This window comes from Pygoscelis adeliae, unplaced genomic scaffold, assembly GCF_000699105.1.
Source record: "Pygoscelis adeliae isolate BGI_AS28 unplaced genomic scaffold, ASM69910v1 Scaffold7, whole genome shotgun sequence".
Lineage (NCBI taxonomy): Eukaryota > Metazoa > Chordata > Aves > Sphenisciformes > Spheniscidae > Pygoscelis > Pygoscelis adeliae.
Genome location: NW_008825268.1, coordinates 2,297,990 through 2,310,107, shown reverse-complemented (window position 1 = coordinate 2,310,107; position 12,118 = coordinate 2,297,990). Strand labels below are relative to the sequence as shown.

Below are 12,118 nucleotides of genomic sequence, written 5' to 3'. Positions count from 1 at the left end.
TAAGATCGTTAAGAGGGCTAGATAATTACACACCTATTAACAGAAGCACTCATTATATTTGAATAAGGGAGGAGAATGGCGTTATCAAATCTCATGCTCTAGGGTGTAAAACAATCATCTGCAAGTGCCATGACAAAATTGTGGCAAAACGCTCACAGGAAACACAGAGGTGGGACAGAGACCTTCTTTGGTGACAGCAGCAGGTGGGGATGACTAGAAACAATGTATGAGAGCTAACAATTCATTTTAGCAAGCACCCTGATTCAAAGAAAACTGCACTGCAGGAATGAGATAATACCACACTGGGAGCACTGCTCTGCAGCAGCTCAAAACTTTTTGATGAGTATCCACGCTGTACTGCGAGGGCATCAGTTTTATTCCAGCAATTGATCTGACAGAGAAGAGAACAGACATGCTAGATGAAGTGGAATTACTGTTTCTCTGTACCATTCAGTCGTGAGACAAATATTAAGATGTGTTCCCTCCACAATCTATTTCACTGAAGAATCCTGATTGAGGGGAATTTAAATATTAATTTCTAAAGGAAGGGTAGGAAACTAGAGAATTCAGTATTGAAGGGGAAAAGGAGAGAGAGTAACTGATTTCCCTTCTCTGTGGGCACATTCAGCCCTTGACAACGTTGGCAAGAAGATGGACAACCCATAAACCTCAAACATCGAGGCAGTCATTAACAGTTTTATTAACATAATCACATGCCAGAAAGGAACACTAGAAAAGAATACCCATGCTTACCCAGATTTGGGGGGTGGTGGGCTGTTGTTTTCATGAAGGGTAACAAAATACCTAAGAATAGACACATTAACTATTTAATAAGAGGATGAGGATTTCTATGAGGAATAATATTTGACTCATGGCAAAGGGATAGCTCCTCATCTGGGAGATAACCACACCTTTGCGTATGTAACCTGGGTGAGACCTCTGGCCCTTTTACTAGTGGTAGTTTGTCATTGCTCTGGGGATTGGCACACGATGCTAAATAAGACATTCTTTCATCTAATCAGCTGCAGAAAATAAAAAGAAGGGAAAACTGAACGTTCAAGGATTAAATGACAACATAACTCAGAATAAAGGAACCCTGTGTCACCAAGGGTTGCCAATCAATACCGGCAAGTTCAGTTACAACTGCCTGATGCTCTTCCTATTTGTTTATGAACTAGAATGTCAGATTTTCATCACAAGGCATAAAAGCCTCCCTTCTTTATCCTGTTCTATCCAGGGAGAATAAAACAAACAACCACTTGCAAAATACTGACGCATATGAAGTGGAAAGGCATGGAAAACATTCTGTTCCCTTCCTGGTCTAGGAGAAAGACAGTTATGCCACGAAGATTAGTAATCATTAGTGATCAAGTTAGACCATTTAGACCTCCCCAGAAAAGAGGAGGGAATGGGAAGAAATGTCACATCCTGGTCTTCTGAGAGGCCAACAGACCTGCAAGGCACTTCTTATGCAGGGCAGACAGTAAATCTATCATCCATAGCTGGGCTTGTCGGATTCGATCAGAATTGGCACTTCCACCATCTATTAAAGCCAGGACCAGAGCTCCTGCAGTGAGCTCATCTTTTCATATTGTTTCTTCTTACACTCTTCTTCCACAGTAGCAGCATTTTTCTTATTGCGTAACTGATTTAAAGGGTCTGAGGGGAAGACAAGTCTGTAACAGATCCTGGCTGTGTCTTTGCGATCTCACTTTCATTTCCCTAATGGCTCTATTGTAATTAGATTTGCAAAACCAGCAAAAGGTCTCATTTTGAATGGCAACAGCTGTTGACATCAAGATTACATTGAATAATTTACTGGTTTAATTTTAGCTGCTAAACAATAAAAGCCTCTTGTCGAAGATTATTTCACTGGCTGGAATGTTCTCTTTTTTCCCCTGGCTGCCTCTCCATTTCTTTGTATGCTGGACACCAATCGTCTCATCGAAAGACATTTATAACTTACGTGGCCCATGCAAAACAACAGTTGTGTATGCAACTACTACTATTTTGTTGCAAAGATTCTTAATTCTGGCTTAGATACATTGGTTGTATATTTCCAAATGTAACAAGTGTTTTTGGGCACTTAGACAGGACTTGAGAAATTTATGCTCAGACTCCTGTACAGAGTCTGATTTCAGACAAACCTTTTGCATCAGTTCCCATATGAAAAAGGGGGCAGTAACACTCTCGTCTCATGGTAGCACTGCCAGGTTAGTTCATCAATACTAAGGAGCAGACATGAAAATTCTGTCAACAAGTAAATACTAAAAATAAACTCACTGTACAGGCCTACCCTTACATAAGTGTTAATGGCAGCATTTGCTACAAACCAGTGCTAGCTAGCAGGAAAGCTAAGAGCACTGCTGTGAAAGGTTGTTCTCTGTGGCTTTCAAAAGGGGTGTAAGCTTTTGATAAGCTGCTGGACGTTCATGACTGGAACTTGAATGTCATGAGAGACCTGGAAATCAAAGGTTACAGTACTGCTGCACACACTCTGTTTTCAGGAGCGGGACAAGTGCTTTACCAAGCCGAACTGTATCTAAATCATGATGCACTACAAACAGTAAATAGGATGGCTCACTTCACAGAATTTGCACTTACCCTTGGGTGCAGTTTGGATGACATGGATGGCACTCATGATCCTCATCAGCGTATTTGAAAATGAAGCTGTTGGCCCCCTGTAAGCCATCAGGACATTTTTCCACACAATTTGGACCATCCTTAAAATGGAAACACTTTGTGCAGTGGTCAGGTCCCTGGAGAGCATGGAAGAAAGAAATGCAGTTCATTCAAGTTACTCTGTCTTTTCCTGCTGCACTAGAATTGCAGGTCCTGGCATGACAGCACACTCAGCAATAACTGTAGCAGCATTTCTTTCCCAACAAACAGGGTAGCTGCATGGTTCCAGTCTCTGTTAGAGCAGTGCACATGTAAATCCTGGTGATTTTGGCCATAAACCTATTCTGTAGAGCGTAAGACTAACTTCCAGCTTCTAAACAGCTTTATCAATATTACTGGTGTGCTTAACACAAAGGACTTCATGCCCACCTGAGAAATTTCCTGCAACACTGTTCAAAACTGAACCATATTTGAAAAGCAACTGCAATGGCCTTTCAGTGGGATCCCCTACTCCGCACTCCAGAATTACTTTCCACACTGTGTTCTCCCTACAGTACCTGGTCACAACAATACGGAATAACTACAAGGTCTACTTCTTCTTAATACATATGTAGACTAGACTGTTAAGAACTATAAACCAAGGCTCCTGGACAATGTAAAAGTAAAATTTTAAAGCTGCGGTGATAAGCCAGTGTATAACCAAATCTGGTGTTCAGGTTGGGCACTGGTCTAGGATTTTATGTCCATGAGCCCTGCTACAAATCCAAATTTCCCTCATGGGTTGAACACTTGAAACATTAGCTTCTTGCTTTATGGTTGTGTTGCACAAAACACGGTATTGCCACAAAAATGATGATGAGAATGATTGTTAGTGTAAGGCCTTTTTTTTTTTTTTCATTCAGTAGGTAAGTCACAGAAATAAGGAAATAAGTTACGTGTTAGATTTTCTCAATGATGAAGAGCCTAAAATACAACTCCTCATTGCCCAGGATACTTGTGATTTTTAATCTTGGCAGTATACAAAAGACCAAAAGAAAGAGACAACTTCTATCTTGCAAAAGAGCAATAACCTTTGAAAGAAGACTCGCTGGCCATTATAAAGGTGACAGCCACAGTTAACATTCATTTAGGATGCATGAAAAAAATTCTCATTCAAAACAACCTAAAAGGCTAACTTAAGTAAATAAACCCAAACAACATATTGCTCAAGCTCACTGAGATTGAGACAAATTCCTACACTTTTTTGGTGGAAAAAAAAAAAGTAACTGAAGTTGTAGTAGAACAGGACAGAACTGAGTATAAAGAATGAAAACAGTGATAAAAGAGGGCACTCAAATCGCAACTGAATGCTATCTGTCATTTAAAAACTTTGTGGATCTGTACCACTAAGGCATTAAGACAACTAGGAAAGAAAAGGACACTACTTTTTAAACCATTTTCTTAAGGAGACTGATCCAAGGAAGTTTATTCCCAGCATCAATTTAACACGAGCAGAATTCTTTCTCTACATGAAATAATATGCATTTTTTTCTGCTTTTGTTAACATTAATTTTCAATAGCCACTCTAAATTCTTTAAGCAAAAAATACCTGTGCTTTAGGACACTTTAAACAAGCTAGCCCATAATACACCAAATTTTGTTCTTACCGGCCCATAGCACGTGATCATGTTTTCTTCCATCTTTTCACACTGGGGATCACACTCCACACAGACAGAACCATTTGCAAATTCTCGAAATTCCCTAGGAAAATATTTTTGCAGGCAGGTTAGGAGAAAGCAAAAGCAAGACTGAAACTGAGACATAATAGCTGGCTCTTCACCTGGTGGAAACCATTTCAGCTTCACTAAGGTCAGCAGACTGTGCTAGCTGAGGTTGCTTCTGATAACGACATTATGCTGCTTTACACCAGCTGAAAACCGGGCCCCATCAGCAACCTCATTCATAGGCAGGTGAAGCAGTAGACATCTTGTTTACCAGTATAAAACTAGAGTGTTTTTTCTCCTCTTTCCTTAAGAAATAAGGACCTCATTAACAGGACAAAGCAGCTCATTTCTCAATTTTTATCTATGGAATTGTCCCCTCATGGCTCAGATTCAGGAAACCACTTGTTACATGCGAGACATCACTATCAGATAGGAAAGGATTAGAAAAAGCATTGATCGCAGTGCTGTTCTTGTTGTTTTAGTTAAGTCTCTGTGCAGACTCCTGTTTTAAAGCCCATTCTACAAAAGGCTCATAACTTTTTTATCAACCACAATTCTAGACTGAGGTCTGAATCTACAAAATATCAAAACAAATCCTTTTCCTCATTTATTTCATGTATCCACAAGAAACTATAACCCAAGTGAGTTATTTTTTTTTTATTAACCACTTATAAGGGGGGAAAAAAGTAGTGATAGTATGAGGGACTTCTTCCTTCAAACACCTGATGTCTCATTTCAGCTTCCAGTTGCCACTCACAAAAAAACCTCCAGCACCTTCTCAACACAATTCATCCCACCTTCTAGGCTTAGATGAATTAACACCTGAACAGGTCACTTCTCTTCCACTAACCACAGAGAGAATCTATGTAACTAGCTCAGACTGGACACCTAAGCTTTGCAGGTGGATCCCATCTTGTTGCATTAACCAGTTAAAATATTCATTAAACAGTTAAAGATGTGCTGCACACTCATGTTAGTGGGCTCTAGTAATATTCAGGTAAAGGTGAAGGCCTCTGTGCTTAGTTTATCCACATTCTCCCTCTGCTCCTCTACAGCCATTAGGATCTATTGCAACAATACAGCTGAGGAAAACCTCGCTTGATGTTGCTCACTTGCTCACATGGCAAGTAAGCTCACCCTTCTCTGGCTGTGGAGATAGAGCTTTCCTGTTGAGGACTAAAAGAGAAGTCAAATACATCTGACCCAACCCTGAAGCACCTTTGCTGCCCTTTCAGTTTGAGCTGAAAAAGACAATTAAAATAATTTAGTTTTTTTATCTTAACTTTAAAAGAGGTGGCAGGGACCTTGCTATACTGTTATACAGGAAGTTAAATTCTATCTGCTTCCCTCCATAGCCTAATTATGAATTTCTTCTGCTGCAGCTAATATAAGCAGTTCAGCTCTATATTTCTGTCATAAGCCTTGGCTGTGCCGTAGGTAGTTATTCCCCCACCCATCCTCCAGAAAAGGTGATGCACATGCATGAGTGGGAGAAGGAAGGGGGGGGAAGAACTCATGTTGGTTTTATTATTTATATTTGTGTGTACACATACATAGTGTGTTATGAAAACAAAAAGAGAGCGAGTTTTCCCACTTTGAGGTCCTTATCCTTTATCACATGCCTAAATTTAACTAATCTGAAAGAACATAACTGTATGTGTTTCTGAATAGGGGTGTCAATATTCAAGTAGGGCTAAATGGTGAGTTTTTTAGTCTTCACCCAAATCAAATTGTTCACATCATCAGGAATGCAAAAGGTGCAGCAAACTTTTGATGTTGCATGAAAATTTTAGTCAGCAGAAAACTAGGTAAAGCCTTCTACACAAGTTCAGATTCGGAAATACTTAAAACTTACCCCACAATATATTTCACTCAAAATCAGTAATATTGGCAATGGAACCAGATATTGATTAATGTAAAACCAAAATAACTTACTCATTAAAGTCCTGAACGACATAGTCAGCAACTTTAGGGAAAAGTGCAAGGGAAATATCTTACCCATCATACAGGTTACAAGAATCTATGCAGGTCCTTCCCCTGATGAAGCGCTTGCAGGAGAGACACTGGTCTGGCCCTGGCCCCCAACAGCCATCACTTGAGCATAACTCATTACACACCATTCCATCGGCAGCTGCAGGGAGAGAGGATACTGTCATCAATTTACATAGTCCTCTGAAATCCAAAGGAAAACATTACATTCAGCATTCTGCCATACTCAGAAAAGTAAACTGAACCTTCAGATTTTCTAGAAAGAGAATAGAGAAAAAACAGAAAATTATCATCATACCACTACAGAAACAAACTGTGCACTCACAGTTTGAATACTATACACACTTCTGGTCTGTTCCCTTCAGAAAGGAGATAGTAGAATGGGAAAAAGATTTAAGAGCACTGCAAGGATGATCAAAACTAGAGAAGAGCCTCTATACCAGGAACAAATAGAGGAGTAGCCTTGGATATGGGTGAGAAAGGACACAATAAAGGTCTATAAAATCATGACAAGAAGATGATAAGTAAGCATGAAACGATTGTTCATTCCTTTGTCCAAGTCCCTCATGGGCATTCAAAGAGACAGGAACCCAATAGGGTTCAAAACTGAAATTTTTCTTCTTAGAAAGTATAGCTCAAGCTGCAGAATTCCCTGACACAGGACATGGTAAATGCCAAAAGTTTAAAGGATTTGAAAAATCAATTGTCCAAATCCACAGAAAGGCTATTAAACTAAAATATAAATCACTACATCTGAACTGAGGACTCCCTAAAATAAAACTTATGGATGGTGGGGGAAAAGTTGAAGAAAAGTTGTCATTAACTGCGGGTTTTTTAATTGTTTATTGCAAAAGCACCTGAAGAACCAAAGAGACTTTATATTAAAACCCCCAAAATACATAAAACAAACAATGGTCCCTGTCTCAAAACCAAAATTCAGCTTAAATAAACAAAATGAACAAAGGGTGAGGGGGAAAGGTTGTTTCAAACAATATAATTAATTCTGTATTTTTATTTTATATAAATCCTTCTCCACATAAATATCTAGATGACTGTGACAGATGGGAGAGAATAAGCAAAGAGCAAAAGGAAACACATGTTATCTCTCCAGCATCTGAAGAAAGTCCAGTTGCACAGATTCAGCCAGACCCTGGCATGTGAAAGGGTAGATTTCTTAACCTGAATTCACTCTTGCATGATGAAATGTTTTATGCAAATGGTTACATAGTAGACTGTGTAGATTAAAAATAGCAAAGATCTGAAATATCAGAGATGGCAAATATATAAACACTTTTTCTTTTAAACCACTGGAAACAACTTGAGGGAAGTGTCAAATAATAAATTAAAAGTAGGTTTGTTGGTAGAATTCTACCACTCCCTCCAATGCTGTAGCAAAGATGCCCAGTCAGGAACACATACACACTGAATACTGTTTTATACAACAGCAACTGCATATGCCCAGCACACATTTAAAGAGGGGCAATAGCAAAATCAACAGAAAATCTTTTTGCAAAAATGCAAAAAAGCTCTCTGGCAGCTTTATATTAAATAAAAAGACAGTAGTTCTTTGCGCACTATTTTTCTACACTTCTTTCAGTACAGCAGCATAGCTGGGTGACTGGAAAAAAAAGCCCTATTTTCATTTCAGGATGCCTGATGGTCTTGTCTCCACTGTCAAGACTGGAACACTGCAGTTAGGTACTGTCTATTACAATCTACCATAACAATTAAAGAGTATACTGAGTTTTATTACCTGAGAAGCACAAAGCCCTTCTAAATCATGAAAGAGTCAACAGAAAGATGCTTTCTGCTCTCCACATTATGTTTTAACACTGGTTATTCTGTGCTATGGTGGATATAATGTCCCACATTTGAACCACTGAATATCTGTCATAGCAGCCTACTGTACGGGAGAGCACACTGCTTCACACAGCGACTCTCTCTCTAACTGCTCTTTAATCACCGGTTTTCATCATGCATCATTGTTTGATGTTGGCACCGTGTTTGTCAAACACACCTTTCTGATCTATACAGCATGCCTAGCCTATGTCCTCTTCTGTTTCCTACAAGGCAATTCCTGTACCTCCTTTTGCCTGCTGACATGCAGGAAGTTCCTGCCACACTGGCAGGGGGCTTTCCTTTGACATACACTACCTGTCCCGTCCCTCCTCCCACTGTCACCCTGCTTTCTGACCACTGAATTTATAAGAAAGCACTTCTTTCAGAAAAAAAATATGCAACAATTGTATGCATGGTTTCTGTCTCCTAGCCCATGTAGCAAGTAGGCAGGAGGAGTGAAGCTTCTTCCATATTTCCTTTCTTCTTGAAATGGGATATTTTGCTTTACTGAGATTGAGAATGGCAGATTTTCATCTACTTGTTTCTTTTTCTGCCTAGAACATTTTCATAATTCAGTGCCAAAAAAGGACATTTCACCTTTACAAGAAGCATAGGAACCAATCAAAGATTTCATGTCCTCCAGCCCTTGCAGGCAAACTGATCCAAGAACAAGAGATTCGCCAGCACGCTTCCTACTTGTACAGTGCTGTTGCTGACCCTGCATGGCTCTGCTGTACAATACATGTAATTCAGCAGGTAGATGAGCACTGTCTTATTCAATACAATAACCTTGGACATGAAAAGTGTGCACACTTATGTCTTATCAAGGCTGGAATGCTCGAATACATTTTTTTTTTTTTAAATATCACATATACTTTCTTAATGACAACATCCAGAAGGTGTTCAGAAGTATCTTTTTGGTTCTTCTTTTGCCTCAAAGCTCAAATCACGTACAGCCAAACATAAAATAATTAAGTTTAGGAGTAATTCCAGGTGTTAATTTAATTTCCTTTAAAGCGTATTAATTCTCAGAGATTCCAGCACAGCAAGAGAGACCTGAGCTATTTAGCATGCCATTTTTCCCTGAGCTCTGCTGTAAATCAGGAGTCATTCTGCTGCAGTCAAAGGAACCATACCACACAAAGCCAGTATGAGCAGAGACAAAAAATCCAGCTTTTCATTACTGTCCTAACCCTAACTTTTTTTAAGTGTGGCAATGCTTTTATAACAACTACCAAATGTCAGTAGTTCCACTATGCTGCCATTGACTAAAATTCATAGAAATCAAAGGAACTAGGCGAAAGCTTTGCATTAGCAAATACTACATGTGTAGCCCACACAGCTTCCTTTTTCACCTAATTTTAGACATTTTATGTGTATCTCAGTCTAATACTGGCTTTGTGCAGTACAGTTCTGGAGGCGCATTGACTTGGTATTAAAGGCCAGCTTTCGCCTATTTCATGTTCATTGCCTACAGGAGCACCCAGGAAAAAAGTTCCGGGTGATACAGCTGGTCGTTTCAGGGGAACCCCAATTATGCCTTAGGATTTAGAGCACACTTGAGGGCTCCCTCAGAGCAGACTCCAGCACTTCATGCCTGGTCTGCCAATCTCCCTTGATTTCATCCAGTCTCACGGTGACGTGTGACTGACACTGACCAGACAAATATACGAGTCCTGCCTCACGTTGCCTGCCACAGGGACACCTGGGATTAACAGACAGCTTCAGGCTCAAACTGTATCAGCAAATAAAAAAAAGAAGGAAGAAAACCTAAACCCAGAAACTATCACAGTTCTAATTAAGCAAACTTTTTATATAAATAGTTTCATTTTCTAGTTAATGACTCACTTTAAGTACTTGTCACGCAATAAAAAAACCCACCCTGCTTTGGAGATCCCTTTGTTCTCATTTTCCATCTTAAGAATATTAGTAATTCCTCTGATTTTGTTTTACACACTCATCATTGAAAGGCAGTTTCCTATTTGCTTTCTCACCTTTTTTTGTAACTTGAAATTGTGCTTTTATTACCAGTGATTTCCTTTCTTTTCGCTGTTCTCAGCTGTCAGTCTACACTGGGATCAGAATTTATTTACACACGCATGCACACAGTGTTGCACTAAAATATCCCTTCAAATAGCAGGTGACACTATTACAAGATAGCTCAGAAAATATACAGAGTAACCTTATGCAAATAAAATGAGAGCTTTTCAGTAAAGAAAATCATGATTACCCTATTGAAATCTAGTCAACACAGTGCCTGTAGTCTATGAAAAAAGCAATAGGAAAAAAAATAATCACTATTTTCTTCTGCTTATTTCTAAGTCATAGAAATGTTTTCATAAATGAATACTGACAAGAAGGGAGTAGGTTTTTTGACAACTTATAAAAACCCATTATGCTTGTCTGTCTTCCTCTTCTTTAATTATAGGGATGGCTAAAGAAATGTTTCAATTTTAGACACATTCTTTGGCATTTCCATGAGCTGAGAATGTTCTGAAGCTCCAGCATATCACATGGCCATATGTGGAAGGAAAGAACAATAATGCTTTTGACAGGAACTCATTTTCAACGGGCGTTTTAGAACAAGTGTTCATTCTTTATCAATGGGGTCACACAGGTTAGAAGCAGAAAGGTTCAATGTTTTTCCCCAATCTAGATAGATCACAAGAAAATTAACTATCTAAAAAAAGAAGAATTATTGTTATTTGGCTATAGACTTATGGGCCTGATCCAAAGCTCCGTGAACTCAATAGAAAAGTTCCCACAGACTTCAATTAGCTTTGCATGACACCTGATAATGAACGTAATCATTTATTCAAGTTGTTAATTGGTGGCTAAATTGGCATAATTCATAACAATCACATTTATAACAACCTTTGCCTATAAAGGTTTCACTGTACACTGTGGGTGTCACTAAAGCTGAAAACAATTATTTAAATAACTTTGTATAAAAGAACATTTTTTCTACATTTATTTTGTGTGCACTCATATTTAACATGAGTCACCTCTGACTGTTCTGTAAAAATCCCATGCTGAGAAAAAAAGGCAGATTTTTCACTTCAGCACAGAGCAACGGTAAAATCTAACTACCAGAGCACATTCTCTAGTAAATAACTTTATAGTCATTCATTCTGCATCAATAATGTTCATAACGAAGTAAGTTTTATGCACAAACTGTGTTTAACATCACAGTTTATAGTACTAGACAATTAAAAGCCTACATTAGATGAGAGCTTCATGCACTGCATTTTAGATAAATGCTCTCCAATTAATTTCCACTCGGCTTATCAGTTGTAAGATGCCCATTTGCCATCTGAACTCTTAAACAGCCTTGGGAGACACCATCAGACTGTGCTAAAGGTGCAACGTCTGTTGAAGCCTCAATTTGTCCCTTGCCGTCAAGTCTTCTGTAACCTGCCCCAAAGCCTAGGTGTCTTTTAGCATCTATGCAGTTCAGAAGTCTCTCACTGATGATCACGTACTGCTGCCCTTTCCATGGCACTCAGCCTCAAAGGTGCCACTTTCTTCTATGTTCCCTGTGCACACAAGCTTGGACACTGACATTTCTATCCTGTGGAGGGAAGGTGGAGAAGAGAGAGGTCACAATCCTCCCAGGTACCCACCCCTCTCTGGCCCTGCAAGGGACAATATTAGAAAGATAACATAAAGTGATAGAGCTTTGTGGGTTTATGGATTTTTTTTAAATTCAAAAAACACAAATATGTTTTGCTCCTGTATTTTCAACATTCTACAAACAAGTGAAATCTGCCCTAGGCTTTTAACCAGCTTTTGGAAAAGCCATCTTAAAGGTGGTGAAATATTTGGTGACTATTTTAACATTGTTAAGAAGTGGCAGAAATAGCAAGATGAAATAATTGACATTATCAGGAGTACAAAGTATATTTTGCGTGTTGGATAATTCTGTAGCATTTTCTACCCTCTGAAGCCTGTTGTCTCTATCTTCC

General features: G+C 39.0%; 1 protein-coding gene across 1 annotated transcript in view; it reads right to left on the bottom strand.

Moving 5' to 3' along the window:
• ERBB4 (v-erb-b2 avian erythroblastic leukemia viral oncogene homolog 4) overlaps window positions 1-12,118 on the bottom strand; it is a 580,731-nt gene that overhangs the window by 161,340 nt on the left and 407,273 nt on the right. Inside the window, exons 14-16 of the mRNA XM_009329670.1 lie at window positions 6,324-6,456; window positions 4,269-4,362; window positions 2,605-2,759 (exon numbers count right to left, since the gene is read on the bottom strand). Of these exons, the coding sequence (XP_009327945.1) occupies window positions 2,605-2,759; window positions 4,269-4,362; window positions 6,324-6,456 (382 nt within the window). The remainder of the gene's footprint in view (window positions 1-2,604; window positions 2,760-4,268; window positions 4,363-6,323; window positions 6,457-12,118) is intronic.